This window comes from Danio rerio, chromosome 5 (assembly GCF_052040795.2).
Source record: "Danio rerio strain M-AB ecotype USA chromosome 5, GRCz13ab, whole genome shotgun sequence".
In the NCBI taxonomy this organism is placed as follows: Eukaryota; Metazoa; Chordata; class Actinopteri; order Cypriniformes; family Danionidae; genus Danio; species Danio rerio.
In genome coordinates, this window is record NC_141025.1 from 75,557,794 (window position 1) to 75,582,601 (window position 24,808).

The 24,808-nt window shown below is 35.3% G+C and overlaps 2 protein-coding genes and 1 long non-coding RNA gene across 55 annotated transcripts in view; 2 read left to right on the top strand and 1 right to left on the bottom strand.

The window, feature by feature from the left end:
* kif1ca (kinesin family member 1C, a) overlaps window positions 1-17,033 on the bottom strand; it is a 55,807-nt gene extending 38,774 nt beyond the window's left edge. For 12 of the 50 annotated variants that reach the window (XR_015491971.1, XR_015491964.1, XR_015491959.1 and 9 more), the window contains exons 1-3: window positions 16,945-17,033; window positions 16,465-16,819; window positions 1,621-1,746 (exon numbers count right to left, since the gene is read on the bottom strand). Coding sequence is in view for 10 of the 50 variants with exons in the window: in XM_087254373.1 (XP_087110499.1) it covers window positions 1,621-1,726 (106 nt within the window). In the remaining 40 variants the exon portion in view is untranslated. Of the gene's footprint in view, window positions 1-1,620; window positions 1,747-16,464 lie in introns of all 50 variants that reach the window. The other 38 variants (XR_015491967.1, XR_015491970.1, XR_015491969.1 and 35 more) reach the window with 8 other exon arrangements.
* Window positions 1-24,123, top strand: part of LOC147844522 (uncharacterized) — a 69,916-nt gene extending 45,793 nt beyond the window's left edge. Inside the window, exon 3 of the long non-coding RNA XR_015492157.1 lies at window positions 24,035-24,123. This is a non-coding gene — a long non-coding RNA (uncharacterized LOC147844522). The remainder of the gene's footprint in view (window positions 1-24,034) is intronic.
* LOC137495537 (uncharacterized) lies at window positions 17,339-23,917 on the top strand. 4 transcript variants are annotated; one of them, XM_087254633.1, is made up of 7 exons: window positions 17,339-17,406; window positions 17,541-17,623; window positions 17,736-17,825; window positions 17,939-18,005; window positions 19,202-19,362; window positions 19,813-20,008; window positions 23,238-23,917. In XM_087254633.1, exons 2-7 carry the CDS (start codon window positions 17,553-17,555, stop codon window positions 23,433-23,435), a joined length of 783 nt encoding a protein of 260 aa, XP_087110759.1. In that variant the 5' UTR covers window positions 17,339-17,406; window positions 17,541-17,552; the 3' UTR covers window positions 23,436-23,917. The 4 variants fall into 4 exon arrangements, with proteins under 4 accessions (XP_087110759.1, XP_087110760.1, XP_087110761.1 ...); XM_087254634.1 differs by having other exon boundaries at window positions 17,548-17,623; XM_087254635.1 differs by lacking the exon at window positions 23,238-23,917 and adding an exon at window positions 21,213-21,282.
* Window positions 24,124-24,808: the final 685 nt, after the last annotated feature.

Consider the following 24,808-nt stretch of genomic DNA (forward strand, 5'->3'; position numbering starts at 1 on the left):
ACGCGTATGCTACGGCGTTGACGCATAGCCCTACGCCGTGGCAATCGCTGACGTGCACCTCTCAAAAAATGTAACTACACGGCGCAACGACGCATAGCGCAAGCTCTGTGATTGGTCGGCTTGGTAGAGCGGGAAAGAGAGCCGCGCGAATGGTGCGACCCCGATGGAGTGATTGTTAACAAGTGTGGAGTCCCGTGAAGGAGCTCCGGATGGAAAGTTTTGTTTTGTGTTTACCTCATAGTTAAAGTTGTTGTACGTCCGCTGGTTCCTCCCTCAAAATGAGCAAGTTTGAGCCACTTGTACATTCAGGAAGTGTTCAGTAAAAAGCAAAACACCAGCGAAGAAACTCGACACAGAGGAACATTTACACCTCACTGCCAATTAGCTTTTCAGAAGTGTTAATGCAGAACAACAGAGACAGCGTGCAGAAGTATAAATGCACAGCTACGCGCGTTGCATGCGCCGTGAGTTACGCCGGCCACTTGACGCAGAAGTATAAACCAGGCTTAAGACATCAAATGATGCCAAATTGGTCACCATTGCCCAACCCTAGTAAATACTATAGTGTGTTTTTAACCATACTCACCTAGACACCTCCAATAGAGATAGAGATGTTGCACAATCAGCTAAAATGTTGTTGGTTTTTATGTATGGGCGATAAATATTGCATCGCCAAAAATGATTGAGGTCATGTCTATGTGTTATGAGATAAGTCCATATATTGATTATTGTTAGAGGCCTAGCTAGCATCAAATGAGGCAGGTAATACAAACACACTGACTTCAAATTTCCATAGAACGTGCACTAGTTTTGTGCAAAACAAATGACGTGCAGTTCTTCATATGAAAAAAAAAAGTTTATAAACAAACCAGCAAGCTGATGCATGTTCACTTATACAGGTTTCTTTTGTGATAACTCACAATTCACACACAAAAAAGTCAAGCACCTCTGTGAACTACAGTGATTAAAACGTGTGGAATTTGTGCGTTCACATGAAAGGAATGTTCTTTTAGCAGACGAAGATAAGGCAGAGTTCAAGTTCTCATCTAACTGTATCCAAGCACAACGCAGACAAAATAATGAAGGTAATTACAGTATACAGTGCTCAGCATAATCGAGTTCACCCCATTTTGAAAATATTTTGATCAATTTCTCAGTGATTAAAGGCAATGTATTTTGGTGCATTAAAACAAAACAGATTAATTAAACCGATATATTTAATAAAATACTATTTTAGTCACCAAACATATTTAGAAATTGAAAGATAGCAATTAACCTCAAGCTAAATATTGCAAAAATAAACTACAGCCTATAAAATTTTTCCTTTTTATCTTTTTTTTTGGCTTCTCTTGATTTTTTCTTCTTATTTCATATTTGTATTTAATATTTTTCTCTAACATATAGTTTAAACAACTGCTTGTGACCTTAAAACAACAAAGAGAATCTAAATTAGGAGAAATATAAGTTGTGCAATAAAAAAAATGCAAATATAAACTATAGTTGTAGAAAAAAAAGAAACACTCAATAATATCGTATATTTTCTGAGTATCTTGCAGCCATAGAAGGTATAATATTAAAGACAAGTGTGTTTGTGTGTGTGTGTGTTTGAACTGAACTCACAGGTGCTCTTGTCCTGCATCTGGATCACACACTTGGCTCCTCTGTTTGTCTCTCGGCTGTTGAAAGGCCGCACTCGCACAGCTACTTTCACTGAGGACGACGCCATGATCACCAACTACTCAACACCTGGAGGACAAGAGGAAAGAAACTCATCATATGGACATAAATAACATCCTTACATTCTTGAACAGGGTATTTCTCAGAATGTTATGTACTTTCCACTTATGTTGTTATGTAATGTCTAAGTACTAAAGAATTTAGGTTTCTGGAATGCATACAGAAATTGTGCTTGATACAACAAACATTTCTGCCACATGACTGAGGGGTAAAGATTGGCATGTCCTTACATTACTGTCTGATTATCCGTATTATTCTCCTCTGAAGGCCATTCAAATGTTATGATATATTTTCATTCATTCATTTATTCATATTTCTTTCGGCTTAGCCCCTTTATTCATCAGGGGTCCCCACAGCGGAATGAACCGCCAACTTATCCAGCATCCTTTAAACACTACAGCCAATTTAGTTTATTCAATTCACCTATAGTGAATGACTTGAGGAAACCAAAAACGCGGAGGAAACTCATGCCAACACGGGGAGAACATACAAACTCAAGACAGAACTGCCAACTGACCCAGCTGGGAACCGAACCAGCGATCTTCTTGCTGTGAGGTGACAGTGCAAACCACTGCGCCACCGTGCCACCAGGCGCTGTTGATTTTCACTGTGACAACAACCACTATGTTTTTTAGGCTGCATGCACTTTCACATTATTCCCCAATTCCTCTGCACTCCATATGCCACTACTTGTTCCCGACCGGATTACAAGGTGTCTTCTGGGTCCGGAAGGGAGTCTGGCCGGCAGCCAAAGAGCCGTGTACACTTGTCAGTTCAAGAGAAATAATCACACACATACACACCTCAAGACATTACAACCTCAACTACAACAAAAACAAGGAACACCCACTGATACTATAAAAGATGATCATTAGCCTTACAACGGATGCAATAAAACACATAAAACAAGCTAACCACTGAAGGAAGCAATGCTTATTCTGCCAATACCACACAAAAACCGGTCACACTTGCTACTGTTATTGTACAACAACATTAGACCAGTAATCAAACTGATGTGAAACCAGTAGGCATGGGCCGATATAACATTCTTGATATGCTAACCTTGGATAAAATTATCATGGTTTCGTGGTATTGTGATTACTGCTCTAAAAGATCTTTTTTTCAAATGTCTGGGTAAAAAAATTAATAAAATAAATAAATAAATAAATAAAAACGTTTTTCCCTTTTGAGCACAATAAATTTTAATTTGAGTAGCATTTAAAATATTTTGAAACAGTTAACATGCCAGGCGAAATGAATACGAGACTTTTATTTTTACAATTTAAAACGGTATCTTGGGATATTTTTTCTGCTGAAGATACTGTTGTCCAAAAAAAAAAAAAAAAGTAAATAAAAAATGTCATACACATACCTTAGGAACGGTATTGCAGAAAATTATGACTGTTTTAAACCCTTGAGTTTTCCAAACTGTGGTATACCTTGAAAACGGTTATCGTCCCATGCCTAGAAACCAGCGAATTAAGGAACTATACCTGAGACCATAACCAATATAGCACATCTAACTGTACAATTGATCAAATGATATTAATCCAACACTCAGGTCAAAACTGAAATATTTAATCCATTTTATTCATAACAGATTATTTCCATGCAGACCGAAAATTAAACAGGAAAATCAAGCAAACGTTGCAAACTTGCATTGTTAGCTTCAATTTCCATGTCAATTTTGCAAAAATAAAAATCATAAGCAATGAAAATGTAAAGACAAAAACATTGTTGACATCAATTCAGTGTTGATTTAATTTAGTTCAATAACAGTAACGCAAGTCATAATTGTGAGGCATGACATTTCTAAAAGCTGTTCCACCAATAATTCCCCTGTGCTGCTGCTTTCCAAAACCTTCACCATCTCTGCTCCACTGGTGGATTTAGCTGGATACAATAACATGTCAATAAGCAGCTGAAGACAAATTCCTTTTTAAAAAAATGTGTACAGATACATGGTTTATAACAAGCACCGCTAAATACGTATCAAAATAAGAAGAGTCAATTTTGATTTTAAGGCAAATTTAAGTCATTACAAAATTTGGTATTAAAACTATTACGTTTAGAAATGTGGTAAACAAAAACCTTTCAACTAATAATTCTGACTTTATATATATATATATATATATATATATATATATATATATATATATATATATATATATATATATATATATATATAAAATGCACTTACATTAACATTAAAACAATAAAGAATACAAATAAATTTATTATGGTAAATTACAATTATTATTATTCAAAGTACTTCTATTGTTAATGTATATTGTATATAATGTATATTAATGTATATATTATATAATGAATATTGTTAATGTTCCACCAATAATTCTCCTGTGCTGCTGCTTTCCAAAACCTTTACCGCCTCTGCTCCGCTCTGGTAGATTGAGCCGCATACATTAACATATGTCAATAAGCAGCTGAAGGCAAATTCCTTTTTTTCACGAAAAAAAAAAAAAAAAAAAAGTGTACAGATACATGGATTATAACAAGCACTGCTATATACGCATCAAATAAGAAGCGTCAAGTTTTATTCCAAGGGAAATTTAAGTCATAAGAAATTTGACATTAAAACTTACATTTAGAAATGTGTTAAAAAAAAAAAAATTCCGTTAATAATTCTGACTTCAAGTTATATATATATCTATATATTATGTTTCAAATGCACCTACATTAACATTAAAACAATAAAGAATACAAATAAACTAATAATAATACCATTTTTATAATAAAAATAAATACATCTACGGTGAATTACAATTATTAGTAAACATACTTCTACTGTTAATGTATCATGCATCCACATATTTTTTAACCAACATTTGTTCTCTCCCGGGAGTAGTGTAAATGAACATGTATGTAAACCATTGTAAACACATTCCAGTGTATTTCAGGCCTCAGCAGCTTGGTATGAGGGGACAGTATGGGCTAGTCAGCAATGCACCCTCAGGGATTGTGTGTGTGTGTGTGTGTGTGTGTGTGTGTGTGTGTGTGTGTGTGTGTGTGTGTGTGTGTGTGTTTGTGTGTGTTTGTGTGCCTTTAGTAGCATGTACAAGTTTGAATACCCATAAACAAAAGCTATTTGTTAATACCGTACTCTGAATGAAAAGAAGTTTACGCACACAGCAGGAAACGTGGAGGCAAAGGCTCAAGTAAAATTAGTATGTCAACCATGCAGAGGCTGTACTTTCTGGATCCTGAGCAGCACATTATCAACCCGCAAAAATCTGCATTACAATCAGGTTACAGGAACAGAGCTACACCCTTCAGCTCAGACAACACAAACACACACACACTCTCTGCCAGTGACACAGCCCACATTACGCTCATGCTCGACATTACACACATATTGCTGGCTTATGCAACGGCAGCAGGTGACAGGGTGTCTCTGTCAGCCAAGCAGCACGTCTAAAGTTTCACACTCCTGACTCACACACTCAAATGAGATTACATACTGCAGATTGTACCATGGTACTTTTATTAGTCTGCTTACATGTGTTCAGATCTCCTTCCCTTAGAAGTATCCAATGCTGAAAAGAATATCATTAGCTCTTTTTGTCTCCTTAAAATTTGGGGTAATGGTGTATAAAAGGTTAAGGGGGAAAAAAATAAAATCAATTTCAGAACAAAATGGTTAATTTTAACAATTTTTTACTAAATACTAATTAATAGTTTCACAAAATTACATACTAAAAGTTGTACTTGAAACCATTCAAAAGTATGTAAGTACATATTATTAGCTTTACACCCCATTCACATGTCTGTGGGGCTGTAGCAATCGTCATAGAAGCATCAGCCAATGAAATTCAGTCAGCAATAGGCCACTGTCTAGCTGGTGTATTTGCATACAGCGATCTCATTGGCTGACACTTCCGTCGGCCCTTTAAAAAATTGAGCTGGTCCCAACTTCTGCAGTGAGCAACGCCTCTGAAGCGCCGCCGACGTATCCACAATGCAGTTCAGCAACGCCTGACGTCACCCATTCAAAGTGAATGGGAAGCGTTGACGCTGACGCCCCGTGTGAATGGGGTGTTACACTGGTTGCTGCAGACCTAAAACTATAGAATATTTTCTGGTGTTTACCACAGAAAATATTGACATCAGTGATGATAGAATGCATCAAGTGTAAAAAAAATCCAATATCTTTAGATAAAGGTTTTTATTTTTATTTTATATTTATTCAATCATTTATACTGAACACTAGAGGGTGGGTCTGTTTTAGTACAAAACATATTCTCACTACAAACGAACCGCTCCATGGTTGAAGAGGTGGTCTTGGTCTGCTTTTGGTGCGCACTCGAGTACGAATGCTGCATTCACACCTGCCCAAATGAACCACACCAAGAGGGAAAACAAACTCTAGTGCGATTCAACCAAACTAAATAAGGCAGGTGTGAAAGCACCCTATGTCTGTGGGTGTCCCTGTTTAAAATTAAAGCACACCTTTTCATTGCTTATAATGTCTCATTGTCATGATTTAAAATAACGATGTGACTTGTTTTATTAATTTTTGTCTGTTTAGAAACTTTGCCATGCATGTGAAAGTGATTCGCACCAAGAACAAAAAACGACATTGAAACAATTTTAATCCCCGTTTCAGAACACACAATCGGATCTACAGGTGTGAAAGCACCCCTACAGACTTAGGCCCCGTTTACACTAATGCGTTTTAGTTTGAAAACGCATAAGTTTTGCTACGGTTACGCCATCCGTCCACACTACGCCGGAGTTCTCGAGCGCCGAAAACGGAGCGTTTCGAAAACGCTGGAGAGGCCGTTTTCATTCTAAAACGCTGCTGCTCCGTCTCAGTGTGGATGGGGAAGGACGGAGACATCTGAAAACGGAGGCGGGGCTGCAGACATTCGCCTCTCTGATTGGGGCTTTTCCTCAATATTAAGTAGCCCACACACAGTTCAGTCCTGAATCTTCTCCGTGTAAGTTCAGACTTCGCAAGTTTGATCAAGGCTGCATCTCTTCTTCTCAGTTTGATATGGAAAACATACCGAGGACACGCGTCAATCTTCACAGGGAACAGTGTGCTTTATAACTTCATTCACATCACCCTGGCTACGTTGTTTCACTTTCTCAACAATAAAATGTAAACTTGATATAAGGAACTGCCTATTTTTATTTTAATATTAACAACTAAACAGACAGCAGACATGTTGAGGCGTCGTGCTGCATATGAGCGTCATCTTCACTGTGTGCATATTTATAACAAAACGGAGCCTATAACAACTGCCTCCTTTCAATTTCAGTGAAAATACGAAACATACCCTCTCTTTTGCTGAATATCAGTTTTAATAATCGATTATGGCCATTATAAAAGTATAACATACAATAAGTTTATATATTATAGGAAATAAAGGCAAGCGATCAGTCAATATACAGAATGTAGGCTACGTGCTTACATTAATCATTAACTTATCTTTGCGCTCAGCCAAAACACGTTACCTGAGAACAAGTAATAGATTCCAATGACCAAAGTCAGGGAATATGTCGTTAGATAAAGACAACAAGATGAATGAAATATCACGTTTAATAAATATAGTGAGATTAGATCCAGCGGGAGATGCTTGATGAGAAGTCCGACTAGCAGAGCTCTCATCTGCGTAGAAATGCTGGAGCGCTTGCCAAAGTGTGTGTGTGTGGTCACGTGATGTGCGTTTTCAGCGTTTTGGTGTGGACGGAGAGCAGTTCAGAAACGCTGGGTAAAGCGCGAGTGTGGACGCGGATCGTTTTCATTCTAAAACGCCGTTTTAAAACTAAAACGCACTAGTGTAAACGGGGCCTTATTTCTCTATATATTCTATCTTATACATAACATTATTTCAAACTACTAAAATTTTACAGTAGAGTTGACAGAGCAGAGATCAAGGTCCCATAATGCAATTCACAACCGTAAACAAAGGAAAAACACTTGTGAATCACAAAATACGGAAACTTAAGCTTAGGCAGACGAGATAAAGTAAAATAAAACTAAAATAAAGCAACTTGCTTTTGGTTGGACATATGAATTCAACATGTCTGCCCTCTGTAATATTGCTAGTGAAGTATTTTGTAAAGATAATGACTGCAAAAATCATGATTGCATAGTTTAAAAAAAAAAATCCCTGAAAAAAAAAACTGCTTAAAACACTGGTAGGGGCAAAGTAAAGGGTTTCCTGCAGGCAGGCCTCCACACCCTCTTTTATGCCCTTTTCCTCACTTTCTCTTTCCCCTCTGGAACACAGTTTCTGTAACGTCTGGAACTTTAATGCTGGTCACATTTTAGTAATAAGGTCTGGAATCTGGAGCAATCCCTGCGCAGCTGCTGACACAAACAGCCCACTCAGAGCTGCATACTGATAAAAGAGAAACGCTGATCAAGACCAAATCTTCCTCTGTCAATTCTGAACTTTGCTTTGATCAATTTAAAGGGACATTTCAGACAAACATGACATTCCTGTTATTTGCTCACCCTTGTCTCCCTAAAAACTTGTCTTTGGTATATACAACAGGAGAAATCTCACACGTGATTTACAGATATAAAAATGCCATGCTGCACCCGAAAATAACTGGAGACTGACCCACCACTCACACATTTTGTCAACATCATATTGAGAAGCGGCGTCTGTTGAGACAAAAGACCTATTCTGATTTAGGAACTTTTGCCAAGACTAATGTTAAAATCACCTAAAGTTAGGCCTGTCACGATATCGATTTTTTTTTGTATGATATTTTGCAATAAATATATATATTAAATATATATTTTGCAAAAATATATTGCGATAAACAATATTATTGTCATTTTAAGGCCATTTTATGCCACTCATATAATGAATGACAGTATAATAGCATCACAATGCAAGTACACTCTTCCAAAGAACGCATTATATTTTATTCTTAAGAATTTTTTATTTAATTCTAGTTATTTAAACAATATAATAATTAGGCATATGTGAAAACAAATATCCTAAATAAATAATAACAAATGCTATCAAAAAAAGTGCAAGGTACAAAGGTACCATAGGATGCAATATCTGTGACTAGATAGCATTTCAATTGTCTGACACCCACATGAGAACATACTCTAGCAATTTACAGTAGGTACTATGGTGTTTTTTAACCATACTGACACTGACAGTCACTGACAGAGATAGAGATGTTGCACAATCAGCTAAACCTTTGCTAGATTTGGTTTTTGGGTGATATATACTGCGTCATAAAAAATGATTGAGCTCATGTCCATGTGTTGTGCGGTAAGTTAATTATTGACAGGCCTACTTAAAGTCTGTGCGAGATCAAAATTTGCAATGTTTATTTTAACAGCGGACAGTGCGATTCTTAAGGTGAACAATTAATCTGTGCAATTTAAACCATAGATATTTTTGTTTGGTTTGTTTACGCAGACACTCTTATCACCATCTTATTAACCATCTAATCAAAACTGTTAAACACTTGTATAGCCTACTGCCTGAGAGAGCCCTGAAAGCTTGCTGGAGTTTCTGATGAAAAATGTTTGATATTTTAAATAAACTGCTGACTACATTTGTACTTAATTGTTTTAATTGTAAAGTTTCACTGGAAAACTAAGTTTGAATCAATTATTATAATGTTGGCGACGCAGTGGGTAGCACGTTCGCCTCACAGCAAGAAGGTCGCTGGGTCGCTAGTTCGATCCTCGGCTCAGTTGGCGGTTCTGTGTGGAGTTTGCATGTTCTCCCTGTGTTTGCGTGGGTTTCCTCCGGTTGCTCCGGTTTCACCCACAGTCCAAGGAAATGTGGTACAGGTGAATTTTGAAGGCTAAATTGTCCGTAGTGTATGTGTGTGCGTGTGAATGTGTGTGTGGATGTTTCCCAGAGATGGGTTGCGGCTGGAAGGGCATTCGCTGCATAAAAACTTGCTGGATAAGTTGGCGGTTCATTCCGCTGTGGCGAACCCGGATTAATAAAGGGACTAAGCCGACAAGAAAATGAATATTATAATGTTTTCTTGAAATGCATGATTTGTTTAGTGCAGTAATATCACGAGTTTAATTTAAAAAATGATAATATATTATTATTATTATTGACAATCAAAAAGCTTTCGGTCAAATTTATATGCAATCAGAATCTTTAAGCCAAACTTAGCAGCCCTAATAAGACACAAAGCAAACTTGAAAACATAATTAGATTTTCTGTCAAAGAAAAAAACAACTACTATATAAAGAACATTTTTTTTGAGAACAGAAAACTTACTTTAAAAAGTATTTTCTCTCTCTCTCTAAATCCTTCTTCTGAACTAAACAACTCATTTAAGCCATCTGAGAGGAAGAATGAGTCAAGGAGAGACAGACGGCTAAAATGAGAAATACAGAGCCAGCATACCTTTGTGAACTTGAGGAATGCTGGTCTATCATTAAGTGTGTGTGTGTCTGTACCCTGTAATAAAGTCCTTAAAGTCAAACAGCTGCAGTGCAGAATACAGGCATGCAAACCCGGTTTTCAATTAAAGTTCCGGAGACAAGACAGAGAGTACACAGACAGAATCTGAGGAAGCAGACAAAACGTTACACAACTTAAAAACTTGAAAAAGAGCAAGAGAGATTCATTAATAAAGTATAAAATAGATCTAATTAATTAATTGTATGGATATATTCCCTCACAACCTAATGTGATGGTCAGAAAAATTATCTTTACCAAAAATGAAAGAAAAAAAATAATTATTTGATGTCTTGCAAGGCAATGAATATTCAAATAGCACTACATTTAGATCAGTGGTTCTCAAACTGTGGTACGTGTACCACGAGTGGTACGCGGAGGAATGAAATATGTCATGTACATGCTACACACATTTCAAAATTTATCAAAAATGATGTATATAATATGTCATATATGACATATAGCCTATATTTCTGATGTAATCTGCCACATTTTTTAACTCTGCAGAGTTGTAGCTGCTTTACTGGGCCTAATGCGCTACTTTATTTCAATACTCCTCATTTTGGTGGTACTTGGAGAGACAATTTCTTTTCTGAGGTGGTACTTGATGAAAACTAGTTTGAGAATCACTGATTTAGATGATATTTCAAAGGAATATAAGGTCACACTTTTTTAATGGTTTGTTTGTTGAACTTAAGTTACATTGCATCAACATGCCAACTAATTCTCATTAGATTATAAGTAGACTGTTACAACCCATTCACTCGGGCGTCAGCGTCAATGCTTCCCATACATTGGGTGACGAATGGGTGACGTCAGGCGTTGCTGAACTGCATTGTGGATCCGTCGGCGCAGCTTCAGTGGCGTTGCTCACTGCAGAAGTTGGAACTTTCTCAACTTTTCAAGTGCCAACGGAAGCATTAGCCAATCAGATCGCTGTATGCAAATACACCAGCTCAGACAGTGGCCTATTGCTGACTAATTTCATTGGCTGACGCTGCTATGGTTTCGAGTCAGCCCCAACTTCAGACACGCCCTATGTCAGGCGTTGACGCTGAAGCCCTATGTGAATCAGGCGTTAGGTTGGGGTAAGGTTTGAGCTTAGTGTAAGTTGACATGTACTTGCAAAGTGTCTTACAGTCAGTTAAATGTCTGTTGAAGGAGAAGTATCAACAGATATTAAGCAGACAGACAACTAATACTCAAATGGACAATCAAAATAAAGTGTTACAGAATATAAAGAGCAAAAGCTGGGGCACATGCCTAAAAAGCATCAAGTTTTATCACATGAAATTTTATCAATACTTGAAAGTAGTAGTGTAATGGATCAAGGTTGATCCATGATTCGTACAGATCACAACCCATGGTTGGGAACACGAGTGACTAAAGGATTAATCCTTTTTTTTACTTTACAAAATTTGTAACGATCACAGAAAGATCACCTCTCGCATCGTTCAAATCATATGTATGAAAGCATTTAGGCTTTCCTGTAAAAAATAACGATGACGGAAAAAGTTTTGGTGGGTTATTCGATATGTGGTGAGGTTTTTTAGGTTATTAAAGGTGTTTTCTGTCACTACTTGTTTAGCCTGCATTAATGCATTCAGTGTAATGCCTAGTTCAGACTGCGTGATTTTAGCCCTGATTTTGGCTCGCCGACAGGTTTTGAGAAATCGCCGACAAATGCCTGAAATCACAGGCAAATCGCTGCTCGTGCACGTGAGTGACAATCACACAGTATGAACTATCAAAGACGCGATCTGAGAGAATCGCAGATGAGTCGCCGATGCCTGCGAGATATTTGGCGTGCTAAATATCTGGAGCTGTCAGCGATTCAAATCATGCCGTGTGAATTGTGTTTTGACTAAAAATAACATCAGCGATCGCCTACAGCCAATGAGAGCGGCATTCACTTGCGTGTGCGTGTGTGTATAACTGCTGCAGGCCAGCGGGAGGCTGGGGGAGAAGTTAAAAGCGCTCTTTTTCGGTTTATTTGGACCCACAAAATGGAGGAAAAACTAGTGGATGTTTGACAGGACTCAGGAGCAACCGTGTGTGTTTGACATTTCATACAGAAAGAAATTAGTTTATTAACAACGTTGAGGAGAAATGGCTAATTCCCTTTAAACCCAGGTAAGCAAAAATGTACATGTTCTACCCCATTAAAGGCTTCTTTCTCATTATGTAGTTAATAACAAAAGATATACGACGTGTTTTTGGCTGTGAGATGTAGTTTGGACAAAGTTGTCGGCGATTCTTCCTATAGTAAAGTCATGCAATATGAAAGTCCCTGTCGCCGATCCATCTTGCAGTGTAAACAAAGCAGCGACGAAACGCTAGCCCAGATAGTCATGCAGTGTGAAAACATCTGTGACACGACTACTTTGAAAATCATGCAGCCTGAACTCGGCATAATCTGCACAATTAATTAATAAAAGATTGGGATCTCAACAAACACGCAACATAAATCATAAATAATGGTGATTTGCATATTATTAATCCTTCGAATCAATACATTCAAATCAGTGCTTGAAAAACGCAAAAAGTCTTTACAGTCAAATAACACAGAAGTACTGGGATAACAGTTTATATTTTATATATACAGTGGTGATATAACCGCTTATGTTTACGGTAAAGATATAAAATCCCTGTTCGTATGCATTTCACTTGATATACTCAAAAAATGAAAGTTGTAGGCAGCAATTACATTAATTTAACCAATAGGTGGCAACAGCCAGGCATCAAAAACATGCCACTGAATAAATTTTTAAAAATGATACATCTCGCAATGAAGCGTACATATTTATGATTAAATAACTGAATTATGTATTGAAATTGAGACAAAAAAAATATGGGTTGTACAAATTAAGTTAGATTTCTACATTTAGCATTATCAGAAAGAGTAGTAATAACAGTGAATTTCACAGTACTGAATATTTTACAACTTATTTTTATCTAGCCGATTATTTCTTCATTTTATTTTTATTATTAAATTACAGGTTCTAAGTTCTGTTTGTTAAAACCAAAAGTGTCTTGTAGTTCTGTTTTTGTAAAAAATGGAAAGCAAATTACATTAGTCTCCTTACCTTTTTGGCTAATCCGAAAAAAGGTCTGATCATGACTAAAAATCCATAATGTGATCTGAATCGTGAGAGTTGTGATCTGTTACACCACTACTTGAAAGCATCACTTTGAAATGATGTCCAAAAAAAAACACAGTGGAAAAATAAATGGTAGTTTTCTGCACACTGTCAAATCAATCAAAAAGTGCCTGGAGCCAACAGCATGAATCAAACAAAATGATATACACCAGACACCTGAAGCAATGTCTTTTCATGAATTCAATAAGCCACAAATCATGTGAGCAATCTGTTCTAATAATTCAGCAGCAATCTAAAAGAGGGAAATGGAAATTATCTTGTATGACATAAAGAAATGCATATTATTTTATCAAATAGATAATGTAACTATTTTGACCACAAAGAAGGATAAAATGCTGCCATGGGAAATAGATAAATAAGTTAATCCTCCACTTTTAAATGCATTTTTACATTATACTAATGTAATCAATCCAAAGGTCAAGAGAAAAAGCAGATTGAGTAATAAGACAAATCCTGTAGGAATTTCCTTTTATCAGGTAAGATCTTGAGTCATGTAAACATTCCTTTAAACTTCATTGATGAAGTGAAACTACTGTAGTTGAAACTGAAGTTATCCATTAACTAAAATGTTGGATAAATGGTCATATAACTGTAGTAATTTTAGTAAAGGTAAAGTTTAAACACAAATGACAACTGTCAAAATATTTATCTTCAGACATTTAACGTGACAATTCTGTCATCCTTTTATTGTTCCAAGCCTGTTTTTAGTTTGACTTATTAAAGTAAGTTATTTTAAATAAAGCTGGAAACCTTTAAATATTGACTTCCATACTAGGAAAAAGAAATACTTAGGAAGTCAATAGTTACAGGTTTTCAGCTTTCCTCAGAATTTTTCCTTTAGTGGTCAAGAAAATAAAGAAACTCAAAGATATTGATGCTTGAGGGAGAGTTAATTGTGAGCATATTTCATTTTTGAGTGAACTATCCCTTTAATACAAACCATTCTTATTGATGAAGTAAGAATATATAATTGTATGAAAAATAAATAATGAAAAGCAGAAATTTTCAAATTTGAAGTATTTGTTTTTCTACTATGAAAGTCAAGGGTTGTCATGTTTGCAGCTTTCTTCAGAACATCTTTAGTGGTAAAATAAAGAAACTTAAAAATTTGGACACTTGAGGGAGAGCAAATAGTGAGCAAGTCTATTATCCCTTTAACGCAAACAATTCTTAGCAATAAAGTAAAAATATATAATTGTATTAAAATAAATAATGAAAAGTAGAAAGTTTCACATTTGAAGTATTTGTTTTTTTTTTCTACTATAAAAGTCAGTGGTTGACGTTTTCAGCTTTCGTCACAATATTTCCTTAAGTGGTCAAGACAATAAATAAACTCAAAGACTCGAACACTTGAGGAAGTGTTAATTGTGAGCACATTTTAATTTTAAAGTAAACCATCCATTTAATGCAAACCATTCTTATCAATGAAGTCAAATATATAATGTGTAACATAACGGTTTGTTTAACGTAACGTTATACGTTTACATGTAACTTCATGGTTTGTGTAACGTTTTAGTATTGAGGTAAAGTTGGTTTTATATTCGCATATTCATTTGACAACCTTTGATATGCTCACTGTATTGTTTACCATGGTACTTTGAATATTTGGTCTGAAATTACAAGGATGTCTTCAAGACAACATTACTATATATTTGATTGAGGACAATGTTGTAGGCTTCTAATATGATTACACTATTTAAAATGTTACTTTTCTGAAATTATATTATTAAGGACAAAGTTCGAATGCATAAATAAAAAACCAACCTCAATAGTTATAGTATGTGTTTATGGGTAACGTTATGGTTGAAGTTGAGTTTTAACACTTACTAGTTTTGGCCAGTTGCTTTTTCGAGCTCATCTACATGCAAAAAAAACATCCCTACATGTTGGTTTATGTTTCTGTGCAGCATTATGGTTTGTTTAACGCGATGTTACTGTATATGTTTAAATGTAAGTTTATAGTTTGTGTAATGTTATGGTTTAGAGGTAAAGTTTTATTGTGGCACATTCGTTTAGTGACAACCGGTGTCATGCTCGCTGTATTGTTTAACATGATACTTTGAATAATTGAGCTGAAATTACAAGTATGACTATATATTTGTGGACAAAGTTGTAGTTTAGTCATTGGCTGCTAATATGATTCCTCTATTTAGAATTAAGATTACTTTTCTGAAATTATATTATTACGGACAAAGTTCGAATGTGTGAACATACAGTAAAACCAACTTTACCTCAATAGTTATAGTACAGGTTTTAGTGTAACATTATGGTTGAAGTTGAGTTTTAACACTTACTATTGTAGTTTTCGAGCTCGTATACATGCAATAAAACATCCCTACATGTTTGTTTATGTTTGTGTGAAACATTATGGTTTGTTTAACGTGATGTTATATGTTTACATGTAAGGTTATAGTTTGTGTAACGTCATGATTTTAAGGTAAAGTTGGTTTTATTGTGGCACGTTCATTTAGTGACATGCTCACTGTATTGTTTACCATGGTACTTTGAATATTCTGTCTGAAATCAGATGTAAATGTGTCTTCAAAACAACATTAGCACTATTTATTTGACTGTAAACAATGTTTTAGTTAGATAGTCATTGGCTGCTAATATGATTTCACTATTTAGAGTTTGCAAAGAATACTTCTCTGAAAAGATTTAATTAAGGAGAAAGTCAGAATGTGTAAATATAAAACAAACTTTACCTCAGTAAGTTTTTCCTTTAAGATGTTTTGACAATTAACGTGATGCCCCTATGCAATCAAACATCACTGTTTGTTTTTGTTTGTGTGTAAAATTATAGTTTATGTAACGTTATGGTATTGAGGTAAAGTTGATTTTATAGTCGCACATTCATTAAGTGACAACTTAAGACATACTTTCTGTATTGTTTACTATGGTACTTTGAATATTCGGTCTGAAATTACAAGGATGTCTTCAAAACAACATATGCACTAACTTATATATTTGATTATGGACAATGTTGTAGGCTGCTAATATGATTTTACTATTTAAAATTTTACTTTTCTGTAATAATATTAAGGAGAAAGTTCGAATATGTGAATATAAATCCAGCTTTACCTCAATAGTTATTATGTTTTTGTGTAACGTTATGGTTGAAGTTGTGTTTTAACACTTACTAGCTTTGGACAGTTGCTTTTTTGAGCCACCAAGTCGTCGAAATTAAATCCAGGAAGATTTCCAAAGGAAAACTGGTTTATTTAAGAAGATATTCCAGTGTTGTTTTCAATGATGAAACAGCGGCTTGTGTTTCTCCACCTGCTGGATCACACGACGACCAACAGCAGGAAAACTTGGGTCGAAGTTTTTCCGTTGACTGGAATTCGTTATGTACAAAACCCAATCCAACAGCAGTGTCAGGAGAAGTTAATTATCCGTTTTTCTGCCCTTCACCATTATGTTTTAATTACACTCACATACACAAATGCGATCCTCGTGCGTCCATTTAACTTGTGGCTCTCCCAAATCTCCGCACTTCAAACGAGAGAGAGAAAAAACAACTTTCAAAATGAGGAGACGCGAACTCTTCGGATAAATTTACACAATTGTGAATAATAAGAATACTTCTGTATAGTATTTATGGCAGTGACAGATCTTACTGAATGAAGACGGATGAATTAAACAATCGCCGGTATGTGAAAGTTTGGAGCCCAACACCGTCACCCTTCCCAAAGATCAGACAGAGCATGACGTGAGCAGACTAGAGAGCAGTTAAAAGTCCCGTTCATATGCTACACCTTTCTAATGGAAATAAATAAATACATATTTTGATTGTAATAAATGTATATTTTGTATTAAATGCCAATTTAATTTATGACGTAATTTGGATAACAGTGCCACTGGAATGGACTGATATCATGTCTGCGTTTTTACTTAATTTCAGAGTGTCAAAGTACTTAATGTCAAAGTATTAAAGTTTATAATGTATTTTAAATAATATTATTAACGTTAATAATCAAGTGACATTAATAATCACTACCCTCTCTCGTGCGCATGACAGGCAAGGGGCGCGAAAATGTCCCAAACATAAATACATGAAGATTACACTCGAACACTAGGCTGTAAGTGGTATTTTAACGTTTTTTCCTGTCAATATATTTACAGTTTATTGTTAATATGTATGCTAAAGTGTTTTATTCCAAGAATATAAACGTTTATTTAAATATTTACCCGAATATAACTAATATTTAAAAAGTTTTTAGAGAAAATGTGGTCCACGACATATCTGTCACCAGAAACTGAAACGGAGGACTTTGACCTATTTCCGCCTTTTGCGAAGTAAGAGTTTCTGTCAGATATGTAAATAAAACGAAATGTTTTCCATATTAATACTTTTCTCTGTGGTCTACGGTTGTTTATGGAGATTGTTGTGTTGCTGTGCCATCTGCAGGAGATCTAGGGAAGTGAATCGTCACAGTGATGAGAGCTTTTTATCTGAACAATCTCAGACTTTCTGGAGGACAGAAATGCCCCTGCACTGGTATTAATTTGATGACCCTGATGCAGTGTTCAAAAGTTTGCTCATAGTGCTGACTCTGTCTGTCTGTCTGTCTGTCTGTCTGTCTGTCTGTCTGTCTGTCTGTCTGTCGGCAGTGAGGAGTCATTCAGACCTGAACTCTTTCTTGCTCCTGACCTGTTCTCTAGTTCAGAAGATGGGACGGTGAGTAGTTAGACATATCAAATGTACCTCAAGACCCATAGTGAAATCATAGTGAAAACCTATATTACCACATTTATTCCCCTATAGTATTATATATATACAATTCACAATCCACTTCTTTTGACTACTATATATATATATATATATATATATATATATATATATATATATATATATATATATATATAGTAATATATATATATATATATATAAATAAATATATATATATATATATAAATATATATATATATATATATATATATATATATATATATAATAGGAGTATATACAATTATTTATTTATATATATATATATATATATATATATATATAATACAATAGGAATATATACAATTGTATATATATATATATATATATATATAAATATATATATATATATATATATATATATATATATATATATATATATATATATATATATATATATATATATATATATATATATATAATACAATAGGAGTATATACAATGATATATATATATATCCCTAACCCTATTGTATATATATATATATAATAGGAGTATATACAATTATTTATTTATATATATATATATATATATATATATATATATATATATATATATATATATATAATACAATAGGAATATATACAATTATATATATATATATATATATATATATATATATATATATATATATATATATATATATATATATATATATATATATATATATATATATATATATATATATATATATATATAGTAGTCAAAAGAAGTGGATTGTGAATTGTTTTAGGACAACTAAGTAAAAAGGTGATGATCCAAATATTTGCTACTCTAAAAATGACTTCTTTTTCACTTGCACAACTCTAAAGTTACCATATATGTATATAAGTCTGAATAATTAGACCCTCTGTTTATTGTTTTCCCCAAAATCTTAACAGAGGAAATATTTTTTTCAACACATTTTTAAACATAATAGTTTTTATAACTAATTTCTAATAACTGATTTATTTTATCTTCGCGATGATGACAGCACATAATATTTGACTAGATGTTTTTCAAGATACTAGTATGCTAGGAAAATTCCTTGCTCTGTTAAACATCATTTGTAAAATATTTGAAAAGTAAAACACAATTCACAGGAGGGCGAATAATCTTGACTTCAGCTGTATATTACTAGTTCATCTGCTGTAAACTCATTGTTTCAGATGAGCAGACGCTATGGAGTGAACATAGGCCTGACGCATGAGAAGCTGCCACATCCTTCAAAGCTGATGGTTAGAAAAAGAAGTCAAAGAGGACACGGACATGCTGCAAACGTTTTCCAACACATAGGAGAACTTCGGATGAGACAGCGCCATATAAACCAGTGAGAGGAAGGAGGATTGTGAGAGAAAGAGGCCTTTAAAGGGATAGTTCACCAATGAATTCTTAACAAAATTATATGGTCACTTTTGATTTCATTTGTTCTTAAAGTACCAATGAAATTAAAACTAACCATATTGAAGTTGTTAGCTCACATTTTTAGTTTTGTGCTGAACAATTAATAATTAAGAAAAAAACATACTAACATACTAAGCCACGCCCCTCCAGTTTTGACAACAAACAGAAATAGTGAGGTTAGGCTGTAATAACTCTGAAATGCCTACTTTACAACATCCAATCGTCTGGTAGTTGAAAAAGCAAGCCACACCCACTGTTTTCTCATTTAATATTCCGTTTCACAATACGGAAAAAAAAACAGTTGCAGCTTCCTATTCATGCAGACTTTAAGGGTTAGAAAGTCTGTGAGAGTCAAGTCTTTTCTGCCTACTTCCAGGTTGAAGGGAGACAAATGGTGGGGAGCCACAGCTGTTTTCGGACCGGAGATCGGTGGTCCACAGGAGATCAAAGAGCAAAGGCTTGAGCAGCTTCTTGGTTTTTCAGCTGATGTGGGCCTTAATGAGATATTAGAGGACAATCCGGATTCAAGCAGGACAAAGCCTTATGAAGCTCCTTACTCACCCACTCATCAGGTAGCTTTCATATGTTGAGTTGTTTTGTTGTTGTTATTGCTGAGTTACCCTTTCCCCCTATAGTAGGACACAATTCTCAATACTTGGCTTAACTTTTCACTCAGTTCACCGGTCCCACAGTTTTAACCGTAAATTTCTGCCAACCACAGCTGTCAGTTTGTTTTACTGTAAATGTGTTGTCTTTTTTTTAAGTGCATTAAGTCATCATGACAACAAAACTGAGAGTTTACTGCTACAGTTATAATTGCATGTTATAATCTTTATGTACTGTATGTCTTCCCATTTCAAGAACAGTTTTGGGTCCCACTTTATATTAGGCGGCTTTAACTAATATGAACTTACACTGAAATAATTAGTTCATTAAAATGTACTTATTGCATAAATACATGCTTTTACATTGTACTTATGACTGATTAAATGCAGGCATGTAATTACATCTGTAATTAATTTCTGTAATTACATCTTTAATTGACCATCCCTTACACTTTAACCCACCCTTAAACAGGGTGTCCTCGGGGTCTTGAAAAGTATTAAAAGTTGATAAATCAATTATGATAAAATTAAGGCCCTTAAAAGGTATTAAAAAGTCTTAATCGTGTTTTTACGAGGTCCAAAGGTCCAAAGTGTTTGACTCCAAAAAAACGTAATTATATTATTTTCCTCCTAATATTAACAACGGCGTGCTCGATCCACGCCGTTGGTTCGGGCTGGGGCACGTCCAGCCAAGCTCCTCTGTCCGGGTGATGTCACATAATTTGCGACAAATGCGGGAAGGTGATGTGACGCTCTCCACATGTAACAAAACCATAGAGCAAAACAGACGGCAAAATGAGAAAATGTAAGTTTGCGTGCTTCTGCTTAGAGGAAGACGAGTTTAAACAGTGGCTGAAACCTGTCGGTGAAAACAACCGCGTAATTTATTCATTCAAGCTCGGTTTCTTCCGAGCTTATCAGAGTTCTGTTGCGGGTTGTGCTCCATTAATTTACTGTTTATTAACAGCTGTTTATTAAGTTAAAGGTTTGATACTGATTTAAACTTGAAGTGGCGATGAGGTCTTAAAATATTCTGATAAGCTCTTTAAAAAAGTCTTAAAAAGGTATTGAAATGTCTGCATATACCCTGTTAAACATTTTCTTACTCGAGAGCTTTTCTCATCTGGAAATGGTGAAATCTAGATTTGCTGCTTGTCTCCTTTTAATAAAGACACGGCTCCAGTTGGTGTTGATTGTCCTGTCTCTACAGATTTGTTAAGTGAGCGATCAGTGGTCTTTGTTTTTTTATTCAGAGACAAAGTTAGTTCGTATCATCAGCAGTACTCTTTCAGTGTTCAAAGACGGACCTTAGTCGAATTATTTCAAAGTTACTAAAGTTTACCGTACGTTAACGTCACTACAGACTGAAAAATCCGCTGTAAATGCCGCTCTCCTGAGTGTAAACATGTTAGCACCACAATCAAACGTCATGGAGGATTTTCGCCGCCTTTTGTGACAGGAATAACAAACACAGCTTTCTGACGCTACCTACCGAGGGCATCTAAGTTGCGAGAAATGCGAAGGTTTTTTTTCTCTCATTCGCCGTGCGGTATCAAACATTGATTTAAAAATACATGCTTCCAGCAATTCCTTGAATCAAATATCTCGTTTGTCATGAGGGGCATGGATGAAATTCCTGAATAAAAGAGCAAAACTGCAGTTAAAGTCCACCATTTAGTTGATCTAAGATTAAAAATGGACTCACCCTCAAGTAGCTCAAAAAATTTCTGTTGAACACAAAAGAAGATATTTTGAAGAATGTTGGAAACTAGTAGCCGTTAATAAAAATAAAAACCTAGTCAATGGCTAAACCTGTAAATGACGAACACGTTTTTATTTTGTGGTGAATAACAGCAGTTTGCTGCATTAGAAACTGATCAGCAAGTGATCTAGAATGATTTAATAAATATATGAGCTTTTGTAGCTCTAGGGCCCTATCATACACCCGGCGCAGTGTGGCGCAAGGCGCGGCGCAATAGTCTTTTGGTAGTTTCAGCTTGGTGCAAGAGTTGTTTTGAGGCGTTGCGCTACGCTGTTTAAATAGCAAATGCATTAGCGCTCATTTGTGCGCCCATAGGCGTTCTGGTCTAAAAAGGAAGGCGTTCTGAGGCGGACCGCTGGCGCGTTGTATTTGAGAAACTATAATAGATTTTTCATTAGACCAAAACTAACCCGGTCTAAACTTCGGCGCAGAGTTGCGCCTCGCTTACACACTGCTTCATACACACAAGAGAGCAATAGGCAAATATCTTTACATATGAAAAAATGTAAATATTAAGGATATATATAGGATATAATAAGAATAGATATAGGATATAAATATAAAGGATTAAAATATTACAAAACATATTATTTTCTAGCCTATAAATATGAAAAATCACTGCTTTTATGTCTTCTTCATCTCGGGAGGCTTTTTCAGTTCATTCATAACAATTTTCTTTTGTATAATGTTATTATTATTAGCAGTATTATTTATTATATCCATATTTATATTTATTTTATTAAAAACAAGCTCAGATTTGCCTACCTGTCAGGTTTTAGACCATATGGGGCATGGCAGGTGTATTTGGAAATAACCACACTTGGTCATTAATGTTCATTTATTCGTTTGCTAGAAATTTGAACTGAATTTAGAAATAGTTTTGAAACAAATCTTTGCGCTTAACAAACGAAATTAATTATTTATAGACTAATTGATCTCTGTGCCTAAAGGTTTCCCTATCCAAGAGTGAAAGTGAAAGTAGATCCATTATCTCTCATTCTCACGCAGTAGATGCTGTTTAACCGTTTTCTGTTAAAAACTGTCAACTGTGAACTGTTTGCTTGTGAAATGCTCAGTTTTTCCACTTAGACTTACTTTGCGTCCTGTAAATAGCGAATGTGCTCTTGGCGCGACGCAGCTGGGTCTTAAAGGGAATGGGAGATGAGACTCTAATTGGTTTATTCTTAAAACACACCTATAACTCATTAAGAAAATAAACTCAACCCTTTTAGCCCATGATTTTCCCGTCTGTAAATTAGCAAAAATGCGTTCTGACATGCCCTGAAAGCATTTGCGCCCTGCGTTTTGCGCTCTGCGCATGGACCGTCAAAATAGAGCCCTTAGTCAACTTGCATGTGAGTTGACTGAAAAAAAAATTTTGAAAGAAAAAAGATGGAATTTGATTTTGTCATCTGACATTTTCTTCTTTTATAGTTCTCATTTCCAGGATATGAGCAGTTTCTTGAGCTGGCTCCAGGAGGAAACCCCATGATGGCGTTTGTTGCAGGAACAGCCCATAGATCCCTCTTGACAGCTGATGACGCCGCAGGGTTTTCTGGAGGATCTGACGGGATCCTGAGGAGCAATGATGACAACGATAAGATCAGTCTTTCAAATCTAGAGTTCTTTTGAATTAGCTTGACTCTGTTTCGGCCATGCTCACATATCATTTGCTGTTGTAAAATGTGTTTTTATAAACGCATTTGCATTTGATTTTTATAGTTGCAGATGTTTTATGATGAGTGTTGAGGTTTTTAATGCTCAGTTCATAATGCAGGGGTATTGGTGGAACGGTTCATGATGCATTTGGCTTATAGGTCAAGTTTTAAAAGATAAAAGACTTGGCTTTGTTCTCTTGGCTGGATTGAAAGAAAGTTCTGCTTGGTCATTTACAACTGAAATATTTAGTAATGGAGACACATGTTTGCTGTTTTGGCATTTATGAATATTTAATTTATGATCCATGTGATTTTGAATCTTCATCCAACAATTAAACAGGCAATAAAAAAAAACAACATTTTCAAATATATCCTGCAGGTATGATATTTATATATTTGAAAACCAAATATGGACTTGTATGTATTTGCATAAACTCCTCTATAGTATTTGGTCTATGTGGGTCTCTGGACTTTTTTATTTGTAACAATTTTTTTTTTTTTGTGATATTTAGTTTTATTTAACATTTTTTGTAAGATATTTAACAAAAACAGTACAATACCAATAAAAAGAAGAAAAAATTTAATAATACAAAATAATTGACATTAGCCCCCCACCCCCTCAAAAAAAAGAAGGAGGGATCGTCTCAGTTACCAAATATACATACATATATATATATATATATATATATATATATATATATATATATATATATATATATATATATATATATATATATATATATATATATATATATATATATATACCAGACATATGTAGCATAAACGTACTCACCGCCGTACTCACACTAGGTACAGTTACCTCGAACTGGGCCAAAGCACGCTTGTCCCCCTCCCGTCTCCCCCGACGGCCCGCGCTCACACCACAAATGGGCCTCGGCACGCTTACGTCATCGCTGCTGCGCTGTTCAGTGAGAAGCGCTCTCGGCAGCACAGTGGAGATTTCTTTAATTATATCGTTTCAGTCATTTGTTATGCCATCAAATATTTTGCCAAACAGTGCTTAGGGATGCAGGAACACGCAGTCAGATATTTCGCCGAACAGATCCGCCACTTTAGGAGCTCATAAACAATCATAAAGCCCTCATGCTGCAGGAATGAGGAGGTCTGCTGAAGGCGTGCAGCTGTCATGCAGTGAGGGGTTTGCGTCTTTAATAAACTACTGCAGTTTGCGTTCACTGAACAGTAAGAATGATTAATAAATCAATAAAAAACAGTCCCTTAAAAGTCACGTCTTGCTTTTGGTTTCGGGCTTTGGCGAGTTTTGCACTCACACACAAGCGTACCGCGCCAAAGCCCAAGTAAACCACGCTCAGGCACACCTTTTCC

What these genes read in the sequence shown, in the direction of transcription:
- LOC137495537 (XM_087254633.1), top strand. Translation starts at nt 17,553, where the DNA reads ATGTGGTCCACGACATATCTGTCACCAGAAACTGAAACGGAGGACTTT. An exon ending in CTATTTCCGCCTTTTGCGAA is followed by an intron (nt 17,624 to 17,735) that starts GTAAGAGTTTCT and finishes TGCCATCTGCAG; the next exon opens with GAGATCTAGGGAAGTGAATC. An exon ending in CTAGTTCAGAAGATGGGACG is followed by an intron (nt 18,006 to 19,201) that starts GTGAGTAGTTAG and finishes TCATTGTTTCAG; the next exon opens with ATGAGCAGACGCTATGGAGT.